This window comes from Brachionichthys hirsutus, chromosome 10 (genome assembly GCF_040956055.1).
Source record: "Brachionichthys hirsutus isolate HB-005 chromosome 10, CSIRO-AGI_Bhir_v1, whole genome shotgun sequence".
NCBI lineage: Eukaryota > Metazoa > Chordata > Actinopteri > Lophiiformes > Brachionichthyidae > Brachionichthys > Brachionichthys hirsutus.
The window spans coordinates 11,428,904-11,453,859 of NC_090906.1; the positions used below are offsets into that span (position 1 = coordinate 11,428,904).

The 24,956-nt window shown below is 41.3% G+C and overlaps 1 protein-coding gene across 1 annotated transcript in view; it reads right to left on the reverse strand.

Annotated features, from left to right (window-relative positions):
- Positions 1–24,078, reverse strand: part of ncor1 (nuclear receptor corepressor 1) — a 31,752-nt gene extending 7,674 nt beyond the window's left edge. The window contains exons 1-25 of the mRNA XM_068744770.1: positions 23,968–24,078; positions 21,566–21,660; positions 21,124–21,322; positions 20,620–20,802; positions 19,991–20,104; positions 19,122–19,178; positions 18,964–19,016; positions 18,216–18,282; positions 16,577–16,749; positions 16,308–16,398; positions 15,947–16,125; positions 15,800–15,854; positions 15,440–15,541; positions 8,762–8,892; positions 8,307–8,599; positions 6,297–6,362; positions 4,865–5,001; positions 4,666–4,762; positions 3,170–3,599; positions 2,960–3,083; positions 2,530–2,707; positions 1,875–2,036; positions 1,013–1,179; positions 416–530; positions 25–110 (exon numbers count right to left, since the gene is read on the reverse strand). Of these exons, the coding sequence (XP_068600871.1) occupies positions 25–110; positions 416–530; positions 1,013–1,179; positions 1,875–2,036; positions 2,530–2,707; positions 2,960–3,083; positions 3,170–3,599; positions 4,666–4,762; positions 4,865–5,001; positions 6,297–6,362; positions 8,307–8,599; positions 8,762–8,892; positions 15,440–15,541; positions 15,800–15,854; positions 15,947–16,125; positions 16,308–16,398; positions 16,577–16,749; positions 18,216–18,282; positions 18,964–19,016; positions 19,122–19,178; positions 19,991–20,104; positions 20,620–20,802; positions 21,124–21,322; positions 21,566–21,660; positions 23,968–24,078 (3,465 nt within the window). The remainder of the gene's footprint in view (positions 1–24; positions 111–415; positions 531–1,012; positions 1,180–1,874; positions 2,037–2,529; positions 2,708–2,959; positions 3,084–3,169; positions 3,600–4,665; positions 4,763–4,864; positions 5,002–6,296; positions 6,363–8,306; positions 8,600–8,761; positions 8,893–15,439; positions 15,542–15,799; positions 15,855–15,946; positions 16,126–16,307; positions 16,399–16,576; positions 16,750–18,215; positions 18,283–18,963; positions 19,017–19,121; positions 19,179–19,990; positions 20,105–20,619; positions 20,803–21,123; positions 21,323–21,565; positions 21,661–23,967) is intronic.
- Between the last annotated feature and the right edge of the window lie 878 nt (positions 24,079–24,956).

The following is a 24,956-nucleotide window of genomic DNA, read 5'->3' on the forward strand; positions in this document are numbered from 1 at the left end:
AAGAAACTTCATCTGGTCATTTACCTGAGTGATTGATCCTCTGAAAAGTAGACCCTCTGCCACCTTTGCTGGGTTTCCTCTGCCATCCTGTATTGAAGGCACAGCAGCTCCTAGAGATTCACACAGAAAAACACAGTTTGACTTTAGTCAGAATACGTGGATAATATAGCTACCTACACACAAAATACCTGCCAAAAATATAATTACAAGACTCTGTATCAAACTCTGGGGAAGCACAAATACAATCTGAATAAAATAAAATTATAATTATTAACTGTTGAAGTGTCCCAATGCACAAAAAAAAGGGTTGTGATTCCTGACTGAATTAAAGTGAGTAATGAATTTAGTAATCGAGTACTACTAGGCCTCAGCTGCTCTATGAATTAATGCTGTAGCACATGTCAGGTCGTCCTACCGGGCTTATTAGGATCTTGCTGTCGAGGCAGACCCAGAGAGATGGAACCCACAGAGCTCTTAGTCCCTTCCGGCCCATACACGGCATGGGATGGCAAGTATGTTCCTGGAGTTCCCTGGGAATTTAGGACCGAAGTTCACATTTCAGGTCAGTGTTCATGAAAACAAAACACTGGTAATATCGCTAATCTTTCATTTGCTATAATTATTCCTTTATAAACTCTGTTACACAGAGGGACTGCTGCTATTCGGGATACATTTACATGATCATACATTTGGGAATTACTTTTCTATAGAGCTAGAACTTTTTCTCTCCTGCATTGCATTGTTCCTTATTTCCAGGCAACCTTGAACTGTGTTTCACAAATAAATTATTCCTGGCAATTTAAAACGGATTTATCACCCAGGGTTGCAGGAAAAATAACCGATCGCTCTACTGATTAACAAGAGTGGAAATAAATTACCGGTAATGTGTATTTTTAATTTATTTATGGCTGTTCACAAATATACTTTGTTTTCAGAGTAGAAACAGAAAATATAAGCCACGTATTCAAAACAAATGAATGCACTGACAAAGTTTTATCATCAAAAACCTTACCTGGGAGATGGAGCCTCCTTGAATGAAGGAGGGCTTGTCTGTGGGCTTGGTGGTTGGAATGAGCGGAGGAGGCGAGGGAATGTTGGGAGGTCGACTGGGTCTGCTGAACGTCACTCGGACTCCATCTTGTAAACTCTGGATCAGCTGGTTGGGGGCAGGGTGGAGGACTGGGGGGGTAAAAAATATATAACAAAATCAACACAACAGATTCTAAGAGCAACATTTTAGACATAAATACGTTAACAGTAAAAATGTACTTGGACATTTTGTGTCCATTGACAGATGTCCCTGCTACTGGAAAGCCTCCCTGAAATTAACTATACTGCATGAAAATTACTCAGCTTCATTCTGACAAATGTCAGCAAAGGCTAAAGTAAGCAATAATGTCGTCTCTGAATAGCCTGTCCTGGTCTTGAATTAACCTTGGCTCATATCTGCCGTCTGCTTCATCGTCTCTCGGGAAAGTTACGATTGGATCGTAATGCACAAAAATCCCACTCGAGACCAAGAGTCGCCCTCTTGGAGGCAGCACACCTCACGCTCTTTCCGTAAAAAATTAAATGCTGCTGTCTGTGTGAGAGTTCCTCCAGGGTCCAGTGGGCATGTTTGTTTGTTCTCAACCTGCTCATATAAGAAAAAAGTATAAAAAATGTCCCTCTCGCACAATGTTCAGATATCCTTTAAAAATCGTCACAAAACTGCCACCATCCTTGGAATATGAGAACACCTGTCTTTGGCAAAATATTTTATGTAAATTTATTTGTTTTTGGGTGATTCTGCTAACGAATAGAGCCAGGCAATATTAGTTTTTAATCGGCAGAGGAAAGGGGAAGCAAGAAGGGGTGAAGGCGTGTGCTTTTACCTGGTGGCACACTGTAGCGGGATATACTGGGGGCGTTGGGATCAGGCTGGGGTGAGGCCTTATTCAGCTCTCTGGGGGAGAGTCTGTAGGGAGAGCCTGGCCGACCAATGTGGGCCTCGTGGTCCAGAGCCAGCTTCAGGTCATAAGGCATGTAGGGCTGACCTGCAGTACACAGGCATAAGGACAAAGGGAAGACAACCACTATTAGAACAAGATCTCAATGCCAGTGAGCATTGAGCTGACCTAGAACGGACAACTTATGCTGTCTTGGGACCCCCCAAAAAACAAAGGTGGAATTCAGTTTCAAATTCAGCAGTTCACTGACAGCTGCTCTCCCCTTCGACAGCACGCCAACTAAAAGGTGCTGAAAACCTTTCAAAACATAAGACGTTTGCAGTTTGCCCGGTTGATCTCTCTTTCTGAAGCGGAATCATATGTGACATCACAGAAAGAACAAGCGTTCCCATCTGCAACGCCCCAGCCATACAGTTAAAAAAAAAGGCCTGGAGGGCCTGCTTCATACGGCCTTACTTTGAAACTATACAAATTTGCAAAAAAAATACTTCACTGCTGGTAGCAAGAGGAAAAAGCCTGATGGGGTGATTAACAAAAGAAAGAAGAGATGAGAACAGAATGGGGGTTTTTGTTATCGCACCGTCTCTGTCTAGGATGGTGGGGCTGCGGGTGTTGAAAGGCGGTCGGCGTTCCAGGTCTCCCTGATCCTGCCGCTGCCTCTCCTCCTGGTGCGCCGATTCGTGCGCTGCTTTGATTTGGTGCTGCAGCATGGCAAAGCCACTCATGGGCAAACCTCCAGGGCCAAAATGACCAGACGCCTAAAGGAGTTGGAAAGTAAAAAAGATTCAGATGAGAGACGAGTACTGTGAATAGAAACTTCACGTAGAAACGAACTCCTTGGTAAGGGGATGCAAGACAAATTTTACACAAATGAAAGTATGATTCTATACAACTTAGGAAATGCATTTAACTTATCTTTGACACATTGACACTGCCAGCACATTACACACGGGAACTGTTGGGTGCACCGGCACATATAGCTGCTCATAAAGACCATGAAACAGACTAACCATGGGCGGGATGGTAGCTGCCCTCTGCTGCAGCTGCTGGATATTGAGTGGACTTTGCATGGGTGAGCATACCAGCACCGAACCTGGAGGACTAAGCAGTGAAGGCTTTTCCATGGAGAGTAATCTGAAGAAGCACACAGCAAAATGTTACACTCAAAAAACACAAACATCTTTCATTACTGCAGAAAGATGGCGATTGTGATAACACACCTCCTTTCAGGTTCTGCATCCACATCCTCATCAGCACTGCAAGTGGCGCTGGAATCATTATCTGACTGGAGCTCCCTCATACCGTGATCTCCCTTGTCTCCTCTCTCCTTGACCTCAGGCTCCATCTTGACCTGAACCTCTCCGGTCTTCAACTCTACATCCTGAGGTTCAGTTTTGGGATGCACTGAGCCGGCATAAGAGGTTACCCGGGCATCCTGGGATCCGGCCTCACTCTCTGGGCTTTTCTCTTCCTTGACACAAAGTTCTCCGTACGAGGACTCCGGGGTCTTCCCGCTATTGGACTGACATTTGACTTGCTCAGAGCAGCGAGTGTCTCCTGTTGCGTCGCCCCTCTTGGAGTCACCAGACCTTGAAGTGTCAGCCTGAGATGGGGAGGGGGCGCTCTCCGTATCAGAGCTGTTATCGCCACCTGAGGGGCAGGAGAAGAATTAAACTAAAATATAAGGTATATATTTCCATATATATATCTGTCTGTGTGACGTCCAAAGGAATGGCATAAAAAAAAAAACACAACCAATCTTCACTTTGGTAGGAAACTTAATGCAAACAAAAAGGTGTAGTGAATTATTCCTTAATCCTAAAATTGTGGTGCGCCAAACACAGGACTGTGCCACAGGACAAGAGATCAAAGGCAGCCTAGTTCACAACAGCCGATTTGGTTATCTGTAATGTTTTATCCAGCTGCAGCAACTGTATGCATAATAAAAGTGAGATACTGGCCTCTAATGGTTCCTTTAGCTCACAGTGCACCTTTTGTCTGATGTGCATAAAGGTGACACGACATGCGGGTACGTTGCCATGAGAACAGTTTGGGTTTACATGGGACAAAGCCACATAAACACGAGAGAAAACTTTCGTACTTCCTGCTGTTGTCAATCCTTGTGAAGTCTGCCAACTTCCCAATGAAAATACAAATTATAGTTAAAAGATTTAATTCATTAACTAAAGACCGACTCCATTCTGTATGCAGTACTATCTTTCTCACGGTGGGGGGGGGGGGTTCTCATGTTATGTCAGCAAAGATAACAACCTCTGGAGACGAGGAAGGCGAGCAGACGGCCCAGGATCAAACAAGTGGACCAGCATTTTGTTCAAAGAGAATAAGGCTTTGTTGAGTCTTTAAAGGCAAGAACTGTTCTGCAGCCGGCGCCCGAGTCGTCCGAATTAGTTCGTATCTTTAATCTCCTTCGCCCTTTTACGACTTGATCCTTCTTTCCTGTCTCATTAAAATTACATAGAGTAGGGAGCAAGTACCAGCGAAATCCAAATATAACATTCAGATGTCTTTTTGGAGCCAACTTTGTGGAATTGATCACAAACTCTCTTTCTCTGCAGGCCTCGTTACGAACAAAACTCAAAGGCATGGAAATATAGCTTGAATTACGATTTGCTCTGACCGCTGATAAACAGGACGAACAATACATAATAAATCGATGTGCTTGTTTAATGATAAGCATATCATACATCTCTCTGACCTTCACTGTCATCTGCATTGTCCTCATCCTCATCATCGGGTGACGCCGTAGCCAGGCCTTCACCTTGAGACCGATCAGCACGAGCCCGTCGCGTGTCCTGGGAAACACGACAACACAGAGAAATGCTCTTTGTTCTCAGGCTGCAGCTACAAAAGCACAATGACAGATCATTACACGAAGGAGTCGGCAAACAGCTCACCTGCTTGTGCTGCTGCAGCAGGTTGTCCAGGTTGTGGCGTCTCTTGTAGTTGAAATAGAAGTTCTTGCACTGCGCCTCGCTTTTTGTGCCCACCATTTTGGCGATGGCTGTCCAGTTTCTGCCATGTTCTACGAGCCCTGATGCAAGACAAAGAGAGACGACGTGAAATGAAAGCTATGCAGCCATTAAAAGCTTGACAGAAGATGATGAATCACTAAAAGTTGAAGTGACTTGTGATGTATAATGTGTCTCTGATTCAAAGTAATCTTCATTTTGTTACTGCGTCCTCTAAAAAGAAAAAGCTATTCACTGAAGGAAGACGTATTTTTTGCTTTCAGCTTTTAACAAGTATCGGCCATGGGCCAAAGAGTCAACTACTCAGTTAAGTCCAACACCCTATGTTCAATTTGACTGTCATAATATAATTGTGATTATTAATGAGTTGTCATTTAATTACAGGTATATTAACAAATAATGGAAAAACAAAAAAACAAAAACTGATTACAAGCTGTACACATTTCACATAAGCAACACAATTAATAAATGTTTGAGTTTAACGAATTCACAAATTAATATACTCTCTTTAATTCGCAGTAATCTTAAAACATACCCATATTGTACAGTTGTACTAACACAGAAGCTTACCCACATTAGCAGCTGACAAGAATTAGTGTGCTTGCATGACTAGCCTTGTGTGATTATTAAAAAAAAGAGATTTCCGAAACCCGCTTTGACTGCGGAGCTCTTTAAGGTTCACTAATCCATATACCTACATAAGTAGCTTTTGAGGAGATCACTTAGTTTAGGAGGCAATCCTCAAATATTTTCTCCAACAGCTTTAATGAACTCAAACTCATTATTTTATTTACTACTGTCTATCTCAGGGTCTCACTACTCGGAGTACCCCTAGCTAACAGTGGGGGCTGGGGGTTCAGATGAATGCTTTATGAGCTGATTAAAACTGGAGCCATGCAATCTGACACCAGCCACATCACGCAAGAGACAGTTCCAAGAATTTACCAAAGCAGATTTAAAAACGCTTCTTTTTTTTTTTTTTATAATGACTAATGCTTCAAATTAGAATAACTGACAGAGTTCTTTAGCGGAATAACAGTTATGTCCTGTTGCTTTAGTAGATTACGTCTGATAAGCCAGGAGAAGAGAGGAGGTTAAAAAAAAAATCCTGTAAACTCTTTATGGGCCTTTGAAAGCTTCCAATACCAGCACGAGTTTATAGCCGTGTGAATGCATGCGCACATTCATTCCTGTGTGCATGTAAGAAACGGGTAGGGCGAGGCAACATGAGATAATCGGCAGCGGAAAAGAGAAAGACGGGGAAGGAGGGAGCCAAAAAAAGATCCTCAAAAAGCATAACAGCATGGAGAAAGGGGGGGGGGGGAGATAAAATAAGAGGAAAGAAATGAAACGCTACCTTTTTTGGCGACCTCCATCTCCTCCTCGGTCCAGCGAGAAGTTTCTCCGGCTTCACCAGAACCAGCTAAACCACAAAGAAAAAAGACAGCGCGCCATCAGCTCTGATAGAAAGAAAGCGGCGGAGGGAGGCACACAGACGGAAAGTGACAGTCGTCTCCTTCTTCATGGCCACTAATCTAATAATCTGTTTACATTCAGGGGCTGCCGAGATCCGCTCCCTCACTTGCACTCTCACTCTAGCTCACTCTCCTCCTCTCTCTCACTCTCCTTTCTCTCCGTTTCTCTCCCCTTCCCCACAGCCGAGAACAAGCCCTCCTCCACTGTAATCCACAAGGGGCGGGCCTTGGTCAGCTGATGCAGCGCCAGACAGTTGGAGGAGTTGAGCCTCCCTCTTTAGGAAATGGCCTTGGATGGAGACAAATAGACAGATAAAGCAGCCAGACCCTACCCCCCCCCCCCCCCCCCCCCCCCACACACACACACTTCTACTGTGACACTGCAAATCGTATAAACACACACACAGACACACACCACCCTCCTTCTCGCCTCGGCTCGGCCGCGCAGTTCCACAACCCTCACAAAATTCACATAAGTGAATGTTTAGTGTGTGTGTGTGTGTGTGTGTGTGTGTGTGTGTCGGGGGGGCAGGGAACTCGAGCCCACTCTCCTCCATGGCACCCACTGAGACCGTTTAAACATTTGGACTAATATAGGAGCAGATGTACCCTTGACATTAAGAGGATGCTTGTACGCTCCAACCACCCAACGTCCTCCAAGACGAGATCCATTCTCACTGTTTATATGGTTTCTACCAAAGTCCTCCCGACCACACAGTCTGTTACACAAATGTTTAGTGGACTCGGCTTCTTTCTCCCCTCGCAAAGCTCACATGTTCTCCTTGTGACATTTAAGGCGGCTCTCTCTGCTGTCATTAAAAACAAACAAGTGCCTGCAGTGCAGGATCTACTGTAATGACGCATTTACACACATACACTATCCCCCATTGCTTCAATCAAGATCAAACCCCCACACTGTTGGCCTCCGATGAGTCAGCAGATTCCTCATCTTACCCGGCAACATTATGTATGGGAAAGATTGACAAATGGCTATGCTCTCTGGCTGCTAGCCCACTTACTTCTAAGAACCGGCGTCATTGCAGACGGTTACAACAGAGCGAGCAAACAGACGTGATAAACCGTGATAAACCCAGCGGCGGGCCATGGAGGTCAGAGGGTTGAGAAGCTAGAAGGACGCACTGCAGGCCACGAGATAATCACATAATAGGGCAGACTTTGCATAACAGACTGTTGACAGAGGACGAGCTAAAAAGGCCAGCAGAGGAACCAGATGGCAGAGAAGCAGAGCACACTCACACAACAGTGAATTAATGATAGAGATTAATGCCATGACGAACTTAACACACTGGGAAGTGAACACCTTAAACCCGGGGCTACCGCCGTCAGAGACACACACTTCAAAGACTGGAAAAATACATGTGTGCGTGCGTGCGTGACTGAATGCCATGACAACAGCGCCGACAGAGCTGGTGGAAGGACGTCGCACAGCTCCATGAGAGGAGTGCAATTCAGGACAGAGGCTGTCTGGCAGCGGGCACCTGAAACTATTGAACTATACACCTCCAGGTTATTTATGACTAATGAATCAACCATTCTTTAGAGGAAGAAAACAACATCCCCCTAAATATCTTGACTGTTCTGTTCTGAAAAAACAATTAGGATATAAAAAGCTAACACTGTCCCATAAGTCAGGCAAATTAGTGCCAATAACAGGTTATTCATTAATGGAAATATCCTTCAGGCCGAATGACTGCGGTCACGTGGCAGTAATCAGATTAACATGAATGAGCATTCTATACTAACATTATACACTTAAACATTAAATGATTTTATTTATGCCACCTGGCTCATGTTCGCGTCGGTGAGTGCGCTCCCACGTTGTAATAACATATTTTATATAACCTCTAGAAACCACGCACATGAAGATTCACCTTTATTTGCATCTACTGACGCTCCTGGAGTCTGGGGTTTGGCATCCTTCATGGTCTTCTGCGCTGGATCAAGTTTTGGGATATGGGGAGGATCTGACAAGGCAGGCTCACTGGCTGTGGGAGGCGCCTCCTCGGCAGCCACAGACGCGGCCTCGTTAGCCATGGAGCGCGTGGTGATCCGTCCCTTACGGCGGCCCTGGCTGTTGGCAGTCTTCCTGCCACGCGGCGTATTTTGCTCCTTTCCGTCTTCGTCTTCCCCGACGTCACACTTTTCTTTCTCCTTGCCAATGTCTCTGCGGTTTCGGAGTGAGGGAAAAAAAAACACGGCGTTAGAAACCTTTGGTGGCGCAAATATCTCTTCTTTTTAGAATTCAGAATGCAAACCGATAAATGAAACTAACAAACCGTACCCACATGGTAAGATTTTATGAACCGCCGGGACAGAGACAGCTCACCTCGGATCCTCTTTTTCATCTTTCTCTTCCTCGTCTTTCTTTTCCTCGTCCTCTTTTTTCTCACACTTCTCGGCTTTGTCCTCTTCGTTTTTTTCTTCCAACTTGTCTTCTTGCGAGGGGCGTGTTATTTGCTGAAGACAAAACACAAGATATTTAATGGAAGGTTTAATGACGACACCTACCGGTACATCCAACTGTCTTCAACCAGTCTGATACTCCCTTTACAAAATACAGAATGGACCACGCACTAGATAACCTGAAAGTGAACCTCGCTCGGATTTAATCTTTCTTATATTGATAGATTCAACTACTATTTTCTCTAGTCCATGGTCTCCGAAATGTTCTTTAAAAAATATGTCACGTTCAGTCGTGCGCTTCCACCTGCTTGTTTATCTGTGTGCAGACCTGCATGGAGATTTGAACTTTACATGGTTGGTGTATAAAGATTCCAAGAACAATCTAGAACCTTTTGATGATGATCCAGATCACCGTGTGGATTTTTGGCACAGGTCTGCGCTCCGTGAGTGCTTTCTAGTTTTAAATAGTTGTCGGCATCAAATTCCAAATGGTCTTATCATTTTCATGTGCCATTGTCAAGATTTGATACGTTGTTGTTGTGCTATATTCAGTTAAGAATGGCGAATATAATTTTGAGTCTGTGAACACGGCAGCTGTGAGCATTTTACAAAAGCTCTGCAGCCGTCCTGTGGAATGTCTCGAGCTTAGCCTCTCATATTTCTGGTCGTTTATTTAACATAGCCAGACAAAACGTGGAGCGTAGAGCTGTGTCTGTTACCTCCGCCAAGGAGGTTGTATTTTTGCCGCTGTCTGTCTGTTTCTTCGCAGGATTACGGAAAAACTGCGGGATGGATCTTGATGAAAAAGAAAAATCTGAAGATGATTCTTGGTCTGACTTAGATCCCATTAAATTTTGAGAGCGATCCGGATACCCATCAGGATAAAAATAAATAAATTCGGTTTTCCCATTTACTCTGGAGTCACAATATCATTAAAAGATTAAGAGAATCTGTGTGTGTAAGAGACAAGGCTAAAAGTGAATAATGCAAAACCGACAGAATTCTGTAGCATCATCACAGCATCAAAAACAGAAATGATTCTGTCATGTACATCAGTAGCAACACTGCATAAATACCAGACAGGAATCTGTACTGAAATCATTGCATGGACTCAGGAACACTTCCTAAAGCCATTGTCTGAACACAATTCATTGTTGCTCCATTAATGACAGCGGAAACTCTAAGAGGAAACCCCAAATAAACCAGGATCCAGAGACAATGATTTTTTAACATTGGTACAGTCTGTGCTGTGAGGTTTAAATTTACGCCATATTTTAAGGATCTTCTACTTGTGAAGCATCAATAGAAACATAAGACACAAACAAACAATTACAAAATGGAAAATGAAATCTGGAGGGTGTCTTATGCTTCAATTTTTGTCACCTTGTAATGTCAAAATGATATCCAATTCAGAAAAGAAGATAATCCAGGTATTTTAAATAAATACAAAAATATTTCAGCCAGATACTGCCAACAAAAGTAAACACACATGAAACATCAGTTTTTGAAAACAGGTCCAACTAAGCTATCGAGGACAAACCAGCCTGATCATCACTGCTGGCACGGCAACCACAGAAAGCTTCCTTCTGCCTGTGTTGTCCTGGAACAAGTCTGGCTATGCCAAACTAAATATCCCATGCTGGTACCAGTTGGGGCCAAGGAATGTGCTTCACTCTTTAGTAGGGGTGAAAGATAGGAATTCAAGCAATGAAAGGGAACACATGAGGAAAAAAAGAAAGTATGTCTCATGTATTTTAAGGCAATAAACGGTACTCCTTGCCATCATAGCGAATTATATACAAGTGCTCTAAAACCACACAAAAACAGGCTGCAAGCAATTAAAATAAATGCCTGCTCGAGACAACTCTAATCACAGCGAGCTAATAATGAGAGGGATTTTTACTTCCGCCGAGGCGGGGCTTGTGTGATCGCCGGCGTTTGTTCATCCATAGCAAGATAACTCAAAACGTTCTGGACGGATCTTGATGAAATAGTCAGGAAATGTTGGGAATGTTGAATTTCAGATGAATTTCATCCGGATCGGATACAGAATGACATGAGGAATAAATATGACATTTTAACATTGAGAAGGACATTTACTCATAAACTATGATTCACTTTTACTTTTCATTGTTTGTGTATAAATATAACTTCATCTTATATTGCTCAATTCAAAGCATTGCAACCATGTCCTTTTTTGTTTATCAAAAATTATGCTTTTTACTTTTGCACAAATTCCTTACTGCAGACACACATTCTGAAAAATTCCATATTTAATGTAGAATATCAATCATAGAACAATATTTTGGCATGATGCAATTAGAGTACAACAGTGCAAATACAGTGTTTAATTCTTTAAGGACGCTCATTCCAATTAAGCAGTCAGCTTGCAGCTTGATGTGCACAGAGCACCACGTAAAGCTTGGGTTTGGAATCAAAACTCTTGACTCATTTCCTGCTTGCAAAACATGGTCTGGCACCCAATATATAAAATGTCTTTTTACAGAAGAGAATTTTCCCCCTCATATATCTTGCAGTGAGATGCAGCTTTGGTTGGGACAGAGAGAGCTCGTGTTTGCTTTGGAAATGGTCAGAGATCCGTGGCATTCCTGCCTCTCCTGCATGGTGTGAAGAGTCTCCTCACAGATTCCTCTCTAAAAGTCAGTGTGGCCCCTCTGGTCCTGCGGTTCTTCGGGTTTTTAAATGAAGCTCTTTCCTCATCTGGTTTGAAAATGCTTGAGCGTTCTAAGTTCTCCCTTCTTTTGCTGAAATCACAGGTGCTGTTTGATTTAGGAAATGACCAAACCACAAGTCAATCTTCCTTTTCCTGCCACAGAACCGAGGCCATCAGATGAATCTCCCTCGCTTGCCTCAAGTAATTTTAGTGACAGAGAAGCAAATAAAAAATCTATTCAATTCTTACTACGCTAATGCTTCATTACAATTTGTGTCATTATTCAATCCCTCAAATTCTTGTAAATAATGTTTTCCAAAACATTCAATCAATAGAATTATATATATAGAAAAAGGAAAACTACCAGTAATACATTATCAGAGCAGCATTTTAATGCACTGTATTTATCCTTAATCATCTTAAAATAGAAAAGATAGAGCGATTGAGACAGACGTTAATTACATCACAAAACAACTTTCTAAAATTGAATAAAATAGAGCCAACTTGAGTTTTTGTAAAATAAACTTACAATCAAGTAATTTTTCATGTGATTGAGCAAACACACAAACTCCCTGAGCAGACCCTCGGACAAATGTGACGTCTGGGCTCAGTGGCCCGACGTCAACAACGGACAACTCAACCTTCATCCTCTGGAAAACGTGCGGCGCTCGAAAAAGAAAACATCTGCCCCAGTCTCACCGTTTCTTCTTCTGTTTGCGCTCCATCTTTAACACTTGGTCTACCAGAATTCTGCAACTACTAGAATGACCATAGCAGTCATTTTGACTAAGGTCTAATGATGGTGTCATCATTAGACCTTAACAATGATAATTATTGACTATTATGAATATTTAAAACAGGTTGGTGTCATCATCATAAAAATGCGTTCCATGCTTATGTCCATTTTCAGCTCTTCTGATGAAACTGTGCTTTCGAAAGTTAAAAAAAAGAAATCTGGCCCGTATTCCCGATGTTTTTCTGCATCGGATGTAAGGGATCTCTGTGGTAGAAGTGGACTTTTTTTTTTTTGCAGCACTGGAAAAATTCCTGGCTTCGCCTCCATAATACACGCATTTTCTCTGTGCTTCTCCCAACACTTCTTTTAAGCAGTTACAATTATTCATTTATTGGATATTGATAGTGTATAGCTTATTAGTTTTCAAATTGAGGAAGAAATAAAATTGTATAAATATTGACAACTGTGATAAGCTAAAAGGAAGGTTTGTAACCTTGACTCAAAACAACCACTACTTTGCCACAACTTGCCCAAATAAACAGAAGAAAACAATGCTTCTTTAAAATAGCGAGAGAATAAACAACAACCAAAATAAAAGTGCCATTTAGAGCATAAACGTAACACCCTGAATGACCGTACAGCCTTCAGTTCCTGTTGAGGAAACTAAACAATAAAGATCTAGTCATAAATGGATGTGCACAGAAATAGCCAAAGCAGTGGTAACAATGGATGAGTAAACTATCCATTTACTTTAAAAGTTAAATAACTATTAAGCCTATCGTAAAGACTTGTTTTATTGGGAGTAGTCATCTGTCCAGATGTATTCATGTAAGAGCAGAGTAATATGAGCAGGACGGCACGCAGATACGACTCCTGAAAATAACCGATGAGTGGTTGCAGACTGTGTGGGGGATGTAGCCTGTTTACCCTTGTGTGTAGCCTGTTTACCCAGTGTGTGAGCGCCGCGCATCAAATCGATTGGTGTCTTTTTTGTGGGCAATCATAACCAAGTCATAAGTTTAATTTAGATCAAATATACTGTTAGGATTCCGTTGACAGTTGAAGCAAACTTACCAAAGCAAAGATAGAAATCCATATATGTGCCAAGACCAACTCTCTACACACTCCCTGAAGTACTGCAAACAAATAACTAGAAAGGTACTCAGAGAGCACAGACCTCCGCCAAGCAGCTCATTCCCCTCATAATTAGATTTATGCTGTCCACATGGTGATCTGGATCATCATCAAAAGTAATCCAGGATCTGTTGTGGATCACCAGCAAAATGCAATTCTGGTAAGATTCCCAACATTTCCTGAAAATTCCATCAAGATCCGTCCGGAACGTTTTGAGTTATCTTGCTAGCAGACGGACGGACAGACAAACAAACGCCTGCAAAAACATAACCTCCTTTGGCGGATGTAATTATATTTCTTTTGACAAAAGTCCCATCCTGCAACATAAACACACATGTACCTACGTTCCACACGTTCTTAAATTAAAACCATGTCTCCTCATGTCCTAGAAAAAAAACTCCTAAAATAGCATTTCAGAGTTTGGCTGGCAGGAACTGACCTGGCTCCAGAGCAAAAGAAAATATGACACTTACAAAAAATAGCAATACAAGACAAGACATAGAGAAACTGAGAGGGCAATAAACAAAAGAAAAAGCAGAACTTTCAGTTTCAAAGCTTGTAACATACCTGCAAGCTCATTTGCTGGTTATAAAAGCCTCTATTCTGCTACGAGCCTCAGTTTACTGGTGTTACCAACCAGAGTTTAACCTCCAGCACTTCCATGGCGGTGGAAACCGTAGCAGTAGAGGGGGCAGGACAGCACCATAGTAGAGCTCCTTAGAAGGGCTGTCAGGCCACGGCACCACCACACATATTCCAGGAAAGCGTGTCATCAGGCCGCTTAAGCCGCCCAAAGAATTGTCCATCTCACATGCACGCATTAATCTACGCAGGGTCACTCGAGGTAAAGCCCTGCCGAGCACTCCTTTTTGATTGGCACTCACAGCAGCACAGTGAGTTTTTTGGGCCTGTCATATGACCGGGCTGTACCACCTCAGCAGTTTCAAAGAGGGGTGAATCTCTCTCTCTCTCTCTCTCTCTCTCTCTCTCGAAGTGAGACGAAGAAAGAGGAAATGGAAGAAGAAGAAAAAGAAAACCCCAGCATGCTCACACTGCTAGGACGTGTTTTTCACTCAGATTCACTCGCTTACCCTACATTCCATCCTTGTGCTTTTGCTCGCTGTTCTATTCCTTTTTTTTTTTTAATCATCACTCCCTCGACTCGCTTGAAATGCTGTTTTAAGTCAAACCAGCGGCTTGGAAAAACTCTGCATCCTGATTTGTATTTCTCAAACAGACAGCAATGCGGTTGGGAAACGGCATCGGATCCTTTTTATTACACACAGGCCCGTGGGGGATTTTATGTGTGTGTGTGTTATTAATTATTTCCAGGTTTGAATACTTGTTATATCTACAGCTAATATCCATTTGGTTATACACGCACACAGTACAGACATTAAAGATAGCCGCTGAACCAGAATGAGAGAAAATGTCACATTTTGAGAATAAAGAATGTGCAATATGATAAAGTACATTAAAATATGTTCTCATACAGTATATATTATGTATATTTGTGTTTCTTTCACCTTCTTTCTGACTGGGGGTGGTGGTACTTTGATGTGTTTTCACAATAAAGACTGGATTTTACTGAAAGCAATGCTGCTTGAGTTGCTTCCACGAGGGCAGTGGAAAGGTTGTTTTGCTACTTTGTCCTGTAGATAGTTATTTTATTAACTACCTCAAACCTTGTCGGATTTCCTCTTATTTGCACTTGAGAGGCTTAAAACCGGTCTGCAGTGTAACCTGTTCCACAAGTTTTGTTTCATTTTCAACCAAATAAGATTAAAACACTAAAGGTGTGTGCTGTCAGTTATTTTAAAAATCGATATTGGCAGGTCAGGCTTTTTAAAAATCAATGATCGGACAGAAAATTGCAATCGGTGCACCCCTAGTTGTAATCATTAACCTGCATATTCTCCAACTCAAATTTAAACACTGCAATCGAACCATTGTATTGCACAGCAGAGGTACTCGACTCAGAGACAGGATGTCCCACACAAGGACTGTAGCGTCAGTGAAGTAAGGAAGCACCAGCAAGGAGAAGACCTTTTTTTTACCTGGTTCCTTCCTCTCCGTCTTCCATAATTTCGCCTCACCAGCGTCTTGTAGTTGTGGTTCTTCTTGGTTAAGTAGTAATAAAGGACACAATCTGCAACACACTGAAAGAATGATGTGTTATTATAATTAAATTAAACAAAAAATGAAGGGAAATTTCATTCGGACATGAATTTTGCACTTGCTATTTTACAGCTAATTGGTTAAAGATTATCTGGAACCACAGTGTATTTTGAGTACGAATAAAACACTCCTCGTTGACAGCAAATCAAAGCAAACAGCTCTAGAAATGCTCACAATGAGAAGTGATCATATTCATTTTAAATCCGATTTAAATTTGATGAAAAAGAAAAATATTTTACCTTTCTCTCCAGATATGAAGCAATAAAGCCAAAGTTTTTGGGGTGTTGGACAAACCTAGAAATAGAGGCAATAACAGGTAATTATTCCGTATCGGTGCCAACTGAACCCAGATGATTTGCACCAGCATGAAAACAAAAACAACTTACTTCTCCTTAAAGATCTCCTTTTCGTGCTCAGTCCAAACGTTCATGAACTGCCGGGCTTTATACACCTTCATTGAGTCGTCCATCAAGCCGTTCATGTTGATAAATTTGACTCGCCTCTGCTCAGAGTCAAACATCATGGGAGGAATGACTGACAGCTGTCTCATCTGCTTCTCATTGTTCTGGAGAACATGAATAAGAAAGTGTTTACAGTTGAATACACAATAGACTGCTCAATCATATGTCATTCTGTTTGTGTACATCTGCACATATTGAGCATGTATTCAAGATGCCATGGGAGGTGAAAAGCTTTGGGAGCCTCTCCTTCCATGTCACTTCTATTTGCACTCGAGATTGTACCGACCTCCTGCTCAGAAAGTCCATCTATAATTTCAGAAATCTCATGCTCGCTTCTAGCAATTGTTGCAGAAAGGCCAGTTCCTCTTTGTCCGACCCTGCAGAGAACATGGGCAAGGTTTTACAAACGTAGCTTTACAGAGTCTTGGCCATCATGACAACAAAATCTCTTTCCCTCTGGAATAGAAGATTGAGACTGGAAAGCAAATCAGTGATTTGTATGGGGACAAGGAGTAATGATGTCATCATGCTGAGCATTCACAGGCACACGGTTACCTCTGGAAGCGCTCCTGCTGCTCTCTCTGCTTGCGGATCTCAGGGAACTGCCTTTCGTAATACTCCCGCGTCCTACTGTCCTTGGCTTTACGTCTGGGATTGTTCTCCATTCGTTCCACTTTCTTTTCCCATGCTTCCATCAACTGATCGTAGCGCTGGCAAATCTTCTGCTCCTATGTGTTCAGGATGGAAAGGGTAAAACAGGCATTTTATTCAGTAAAATAGAAGCATTGTTCTATTTAATTATTAATTTTCTAAACCTCGAGAAAATTCTACAATATAAAAAACTGCAAAATAGGTTTTTTAATTCTGTATCAAAATTAAAATACTAAAGTCATTTCCAGAGGTAAAATTCCTAATGAAGATATGTAGACATCCTTGAACGGATATAGCCTCATTTCCACAATGTGCAGAGGCTAATAATTTACCTTCCTCTTGGCATGATGCCAAGTGCCCTCTGCCATTGTGCAATAAAATCTGTCTGACCTTGACATACAAAAAAACAGACAGAAAGGTAGGACTCACTGAGGTAGTGTAATGAAAGGATTGATTGTAAAATATTTAAATTACTTGACTAAAAGATTATTTATTAAATTACAAAAGCACAGAAATGGATATAGGCGATTTCTGAAATCCCTTCTTTTATATAATTATATTATATTATTATACTGCAAACAAAAGCAATTATTGACCAAGAAAATATCTTTCAACAAAGAGGAAACTAAGCAATTTCCTGTAAATGTATCAGAGCAATATTTCCATTAGCCATGCTAGCGAGGTAGCTCGAAGGGTGGCAGACTCCATCTATCGACTGACATCCCAGGAAACTTAACATAATTACTGATATTGATATCCTGACTTCTCCTGTAGCATCAAAACAAAAGTGACATCAGTGATGTTGCCTGAAATGTCTCAACAGCAAAATCGGGTGCTAGTCCTCAGTTTCCAGCAGGCTTTCTGAACTTATTGTCAAGATGACAGAATGTGCCTTTGCCTGATCATCTAACAATTATGTCAGCGATTTCTGTCCGGTTAGGGACTTGGTAGATCAATGTGGTATTCTGTTCACCCTGCAAACTGGACATGTCTTATCACAGCAGTAAAACTGCTCTGCTCAAGTACTTTGAAGTGAAAACACTGGAGCACAAGACAGAAGTAGTAAATTATATATATATATATATATATTATATATTTCCCTCATTATAGCATAAAGTGTGACCTATTTTCTGTCTAACGCAAAACAGCCATGTACCCACGAGGAAATAACTCAGACAGTTACACTTCCCAAATCATTTCAGCTTTCTTTACATCACGCTTGAGCAGAAAAACCTTTTTCAGTCATTATTTTACTCCAGTGAGACCACAAATCTGGTTTTGAGTCAATTGCTCCAGTATAAATGCTGACCTTGTCCAATACCGGGCTGTGAAGACTTGGCCTTTACGAACGAGTACGTTTAGAAAGGGCACTGTACGATTTTTAATAATATCAAAAATTTGCCATCTGGGTATACAAGACATAGCTGACTTCTGTCTTTAAAACTTGTATAAAAATGCTCTTTTTGTTGAATTTCTTCAAAGTACAGTATTACGTAATTAAGGTCCATTCACATGAACGGCTGGAAACAGCAGAGACACTAACCCTTTGTTTACGAGCATGATTCCTCCTCTTGAAAAACAAAATCAGCTTCTTCCTCATGACTTGGTTGCTAGAAAAGAATAATTGCTATTTAATGAAAAGAAGATATTATTGTCATCGGCAAAATCATTGTGTCATTTACAGATGAGGATGCAAAGCTTCATAAATAAGAAAGAGTCCATCGTTACAGTCCATCAGGCAGTACGGTGGGAGAACGAATTTATTTAGCCAGTCAGTACAAGTATACCTTTGTAAATTTGCAAAAGCTGTGAGAGATAGATTGAGTTCTTTGACAATGACACTGTCACAACCCTCATGGACATATCATTGTTTATTCTCACTGCGGCAGGAACAAAATACTGGGAACTCTTCTGTTTACGCATGATGGCGGCTGCAGGGAGAGAATACTGAGTGAGCCAACCCTGAGAGATCCGTAGAGCAGATTCATTCAGGTGGCCTGCTTCCTGTGAGATAGAGTGTACCATGAGCGCAACCTAGGAGTCTGATCATAGAGAACCTGGCCTTCAAGCCCTGACAGAACTGAAGTAACTCAGACACAAGCATGTTCCTCAGCCACTCTCCTTGGTATCAGGAGGGCAGTTCAGTGACTCAGCATTTCGATTCGACGGAACTATCAGATGCCTTTGCCTCCAGTCATTTCCTCACCTGCGATGGTTGCTAAACCAGGGTAACCGTTGTGTCTGCTGCACCGGTGTTTGTTAAATCTCATGAAACTAAAGTAGATACTTACGTCTTGATGTTGTCATGGTAGACCTTCGTGTCTGATGGTTGATTATACAGGGGCTAAGAATGCAAAAGGCAGAGCGTAAATCAGTAATATTCAATTTGCATTAACTGTACAGCAAAGCTAAAATATATATATATATTATAAACCACCAAATCACATACCAGCTCAACCTTAGGACCGAGACCTTCTAGGACTTTATGGGCCTCTTCAGCTTTTTTCTGGCAAACACGAGATTTCATATAATATACAGTATTATAATTTGTATGTATTTAAAGAGAAGCTGGAAATGGTTTATCCTCATAGAAACATCAACAAAATGTTATTATATTACAGGTAGTCCGTACTTAACGACGAGGTTACATTCAGAAGAACCGGTTGCATCATTAAGTGAAACCCCCCTTGATTGACAACTTGCCCAACATTTTGTGTGGTCAGCCAGTGCATTGCGCTCGTCATAACAGCGATTCCTTGTCGCGCATTTGAATGTCTGAAAGCCCGTCGTAACGCTGAGTCATCATTATGCAAGGACCACCTGTATTGCAGTATTCAGAATGGAAGTGGAAACTTCATTGAGCCAAGAAGCTTTACATTTCTCCTTTTTTGAATCCCGTTTAAAACTAGCGGCAGTATTTCTACACGAGCAGAGATTAATCTCCGCTTGTGTTTTCTGTATTCTACGCTTCATGGAATTAGACGAGTGGTGCCGACACAGGATTGTTGCCGTTCTCCAAACCTTTCCAATTTTAAAAATAAACATTTATTGCAAATAAAATGTGTCCAGGGACAAAGATGTCCCCCGCTACTGGGAAGGATTTGATGTTTTACCAAATGAATCAACTGGCATAGGCTTTTTTCTAAGCTTCCAGCTTTCCAAGGCTCCACAATGAATGTGTGTTATACCAGGTTACTGTTAAAACCGTAACATCTTCCAACACTGAGACTGCACAGAGAAAATACTTATTATTTACAAGACAAACAAAAGCAAAGAGAACAAATACAATGAGATGATGCTTTACAGCAGATGACTAACCCTGTTCTCATCATAGATGATCTGGACTATGCTACGGTGCTTGTGCTCCACTGGGGGAGGGGTCACTGGCTTTTCTGGCTCCACTGGCTTTGCTGCTTCCTCCTCCAGTTGTTGCTAAGAGACAACGCCAACACAAAATATTTAATCAAATAGAATATGAGAAAAAAGGACCGAATTCATGCATGAAAATATTACGTTCTCCTTTAATTCACGCTTCTCCTCAGAGAGGAAAACACAGATGCATTTGCACTGCTACCTGCAAGCCTTAATTGTTACAGATTTCCAAAAAAGAAAGCAAAATCAAAAAAGAACAAATTACAATTGTTCATGTCGACTGGGTGTTTCTGCTCTGAATGTCCAAGACAGTTTGTTCTCTTAACAACACTCGAGATCAAATTGCAGATGTTACTAAATCAACAGTTAAAATCTCAATGGAAGCCAAACAAAAGACACTCCGTCACACACAGCTACTGTCACACCTGCTCTTTTTACAAATATAAGTATTACACTGAACAAATCAAAATAAAAGCCATATGTTGCATGTCTGAGGTTCAACAAATCCATACTAGTGTTCTACATTAGTATTAGTATGTTTGTTTAGAGACAAAAGACTTTACTTGATAACCAACCTGCTTTTTCTTGAGTTTAAAAATCTGCTGCTCTACTTTTGCAATCTCTCTGTCCACCCGGTCCATACTCTGGATGAGCTCCTCCTTGGACAGTTTGGAGGGAGATGTGTCCTGCTCTTCTCCCAGGTGAAGCGTAGGTCCTCCTGAGGATGGGGACTCCCCTTTGACAATGAACTGAGAATCCTGGCAAAACACGAAAAGGTTCCTCGAGCATGTGAAATAACTACAGCAAAGAGTCCTTTTAAAGTCAAGACTCAATGACTAGCATAATCTGCAAATTTGGTGTGTCAGAAAGACCTTTTTTGGAGACTGTAGCTATGTCCAAAATAGTGTTAAAAAAAAAGCCTTTTTGAAAATAGGGCGCTATGAAAGTATTGCGGTCCTGCAGACTATGTTGTGAATCAATATTATACAAGCCTAATAGGGTTTATATTTATATATGCAAGGGCAAAAACATGGCTGAACCCAAGGACATAAAAATAAGTGAAGTTGAATAGTTCCCACCTTTTTAACCTCCACAGAGGATCTTAGACCGTCTTGTATTGTGGATAAAGACAGGCCAATACCCGCTGATGCGTTGTGGTTGATGTGGCCCTCAGCAACGGTCTCCATGCGAGGGCGTTTAGTCTCCAATGCTTCATACTCAGACTGAGCCGTGATGGAGAGAAACTGCTGTTCGTAACCATGGCGCCTCTCTGGAGGCCTGAAGAACAGAAGTAAACAAGAAATTCACGGAAGAAACAAGCTAGATGCTAGTGACGCTAGATTTCTGCAATATGAAGACGGCATCGCTGAGGAAGCTCAAAAGAACAAAAACAGCTCTGCTATATATAATGTACTAGAAAAGAATTGAAGAGCCCCTCCACCTGTATGGCGTGGAGGTTTGAGGTCATCAGCTGTCAGATATTTAGGGCTGACTGATGGATATCCATTAGGAAGCTCTTACCTTTCAGCTCCAGGGTGGAATTCAGATAGTAAAGATGGTCTTCTCCGACCCTGTGGATCTTGCATATGAGCCCGATAGTCTGGGACAACAAAATCCTAAGGGAAAAAGGTGCATACTGTAAGAGCTTTAAAGAGTTCTAATGAACATAGACGTCTACGCCGGCAGCTTCATTCAGTTTTACATGCTTGCCTTGCCAACGTTAAGCCAGGCTGATTACATGTTAGGATGTAATTTATTTCTACTTTCCCTTATTTTCAGTCAGATTAGGGATGTGTGCTGCTTGCCATCCGTTTTGTTGTGAGGTGCACAACAAATAAATGGTTATTTCCATGTAAAGTATTTAGAATAAAGTGGTCAAGGTTTAATTTGAGTCATTCAAATTCGCAGCAAATAAAAATTAACACTCAAACGAAGGTTAAGTTGGGAAAAAAACTGCAGTTCATTTTCATAATACAACACAAATTTGACTAATAAAAAAGGTTTTTTAGCCTTATAATATGCTTAAGTTTACAAATAAACTAAAAACAGAAGGGTTAGGGTTAGGGTTCACCCCTCTTACAAGCAGCTCAACAATTAGTGCATAATGAAGCTACAAAAACGAAATGACTAATGAAAACACTTTGTTGATATTGAATATTTATTAAAAATGTACCATTGCTCCTAAACGTTTATCAAAACCCTATTGTGTAACAGACAAGTAATGTTATCTGCACAGACTGACCTCCAAACAAGCCTGAACTAGCAATTGCAGTTACAGGAAATCTTTTTTCCAAGATTTAAGCAAACAATCCAGCTGCCCAGAATTGTACCATTGACAATTTTCTGTGAAAGAAAGTTTCTAAGAATCATTCAAAATAGCTAATAAACATCCACCATCGTCACCAAAAGTCACTTGAACCTCCAACTGGAAAACAAGCTGCAATTAAACACTGAAGCTTTCTTTGTTAAAAGACGCAAGCCAGAACTGAATATCACATGTTATTTGTTCAGTACTAAGACCATAGTCGCACCGAGTTTCACTCATCATTAAATTTACAAACTTATAACACTTTCAACATTAACACACTCGGAATTTACAGACAATTGACACTCTGCGTAGCCGTGGAGCTGTGGAGCTGTGGCCTTGGGATTCTGTGGACTGCGTAGCCCGACCTATCTCCACAGACGATCTTTACTTGCCGTGGCTCATTAGCTGCTGGATGCTGGCTATAACGGTACTAACATTAGAACAATAAAGTGGCAACCTGCAATCACAGCGCATACCAGCCGACAGGGTGGAAGCTGGGGCTTAAATTAGCTTGTTGACACATGGCAGTCTCTGACTTTTTTTTGTTTTTTCCTACATGGATATTACATATTACTGAACAAATGTATGTAAAATACATACAATAGTATTTGGAAAAAAATAGACAGTAAAAGTGTTGTTTTAGGCAATTCATTCAATGATTGCCAGCAGCCAGTGAGAGATCTGCTATAAATTGATCAATATAACATCCTAAAACAGATAGCATTAAAAGAAATGCAAGATAAACTGCTCATGATCAGAATATTTGTGGAAGAACAGGACCAGGTTGGATAGAAGCGCCACGGTGCCAAGGTGCTACGGCTGTTGTGGTGCCTAATGGAAGAAGCAACTTATTCCGTCAGAGTCGCAAAGAGCCGTAGCGGTCTTCATCCAAAGACAGCAGCCAATTCAGAAGCATCGCCCTGCTGAATGTGGAAGGGAAAAACCTGCCCGAAAATGGCTGCACTGACTCGGGATCAATTATCGGTAGGGCCGATTATGTCGGCCGATATTCTGTATTTTGGCACATATCGGCATTGGCCAATAAGAGATGGATGTAAAACTGGCTTGTTTTGGCTCTGATGCAGCCACGCCACTCTGTCTGCAGTCACTACTCTGTCTCCAGCATTGTTCCACCAGCAGCAACCTCTGATTGGTTACACGCAGAGCCATGACACAGGTAGAACAGCCAATCAGCAGGTGAAGCGCAATAATATTTATGTTTTTTATTTCGCTTTCTTAATAGATTCAACCAGTCGTGTGGTCTTCCACCAATACTTCATCTTGACCAAGATGAAGCAGTGTTGCTGACTAGCAATATTGGCAGGAATCATTCACTACGAACCACATCAAAGAGGAAAAATCTAAACAAAATCAACCCTCAATTAAAACTTCAGATATCAAAACCCATGACGCAGCATCCAGGATGCAATGTCTCTTTTTTTGCAATTGACGAAAACCCTCTCTGTAACTTTAAGAAAAATGTTTTTGAGATTAATGTTCATGTTATAATTATAATAATGACTTTTACATATCATAACCTCTGTCGAGCGCTCTGTCACACTCCTGCATCGACAAACAGCGTTAGCACAATGTAACAACACAGAAGGAACTTTACCTGTTGGTGGCGTGTCCCGGTAAAGGTGTACTGGACAGAATGTGGTGCGTACCGGGTCTGCTCGCTGCTGAAGCTCCCTTGGCTGGGGGGGTAGCCCGAGCTACTGGACATCCTGGCTCACTGATAGCAGGCAGCTGCTACTTCACGGACCAGAGATTTTATCTAGACCATTTTCGGTGACACGAACCAACTGCACCAAGACAACAACAGATTTTAGACATTAAGTTATGTCAAAGCCCTTTAATAAAAGATGCCATTAAACTAATTCTTAATTCTTAATGCCAAGACACATTATTAGGTGCAGGTGCATGCAGAGCAAAATGGGTATCTTCAGAAATAGATAACCAAGTTAAAGTCCGTTTGACTGTTGCTCATTTATTCATTGGGCCTCATACGTTGTTTTTTTTTTAGGAGTTAATGTCTAAAAGATGTGGAGATTGGCTACCTAACAAAATAGTACATTTTCTTCAAATAGGTCAACCAATGTGTACTAATTCCAAGTTGTCTCAATTACCAGAGCCTTTGAACCCTATCAGATTCAGATACCCAACCAACGGAAAATATCATAATGAACATTTTGCAGATATTACTCAGTATAAACAAATCAACCAGCAAACTTCTATCAAGGTTGCTTTAGTCACTATATGGAATGATCTTTATAATAAAAGTCATGGTGCTTTAAAACACATCCCTAGAATTTGGAACTACGTAATTAGTTTAAAAGTTATTTAAGGAAAACAATCATTTGGTTTTCTTCTAACTCTAGCTCCAAAATGTGAGAATGTGTTTAATCCTTGGAGGCAATTTTACTCGAATTAAATCAAATTCTGTTCTTTCCTGTAAACTTTAATTCAAATATCTCAAGTATATTTTGTGTAACACTGTTGTCAGACAGAGATCAATGTCAGTCAAAGCATAATCTCCATGGAAGAGGTTTTGAATAAGTACTTTGCATATAATCAAATTAGTCAAACAGCACTACAGACTTT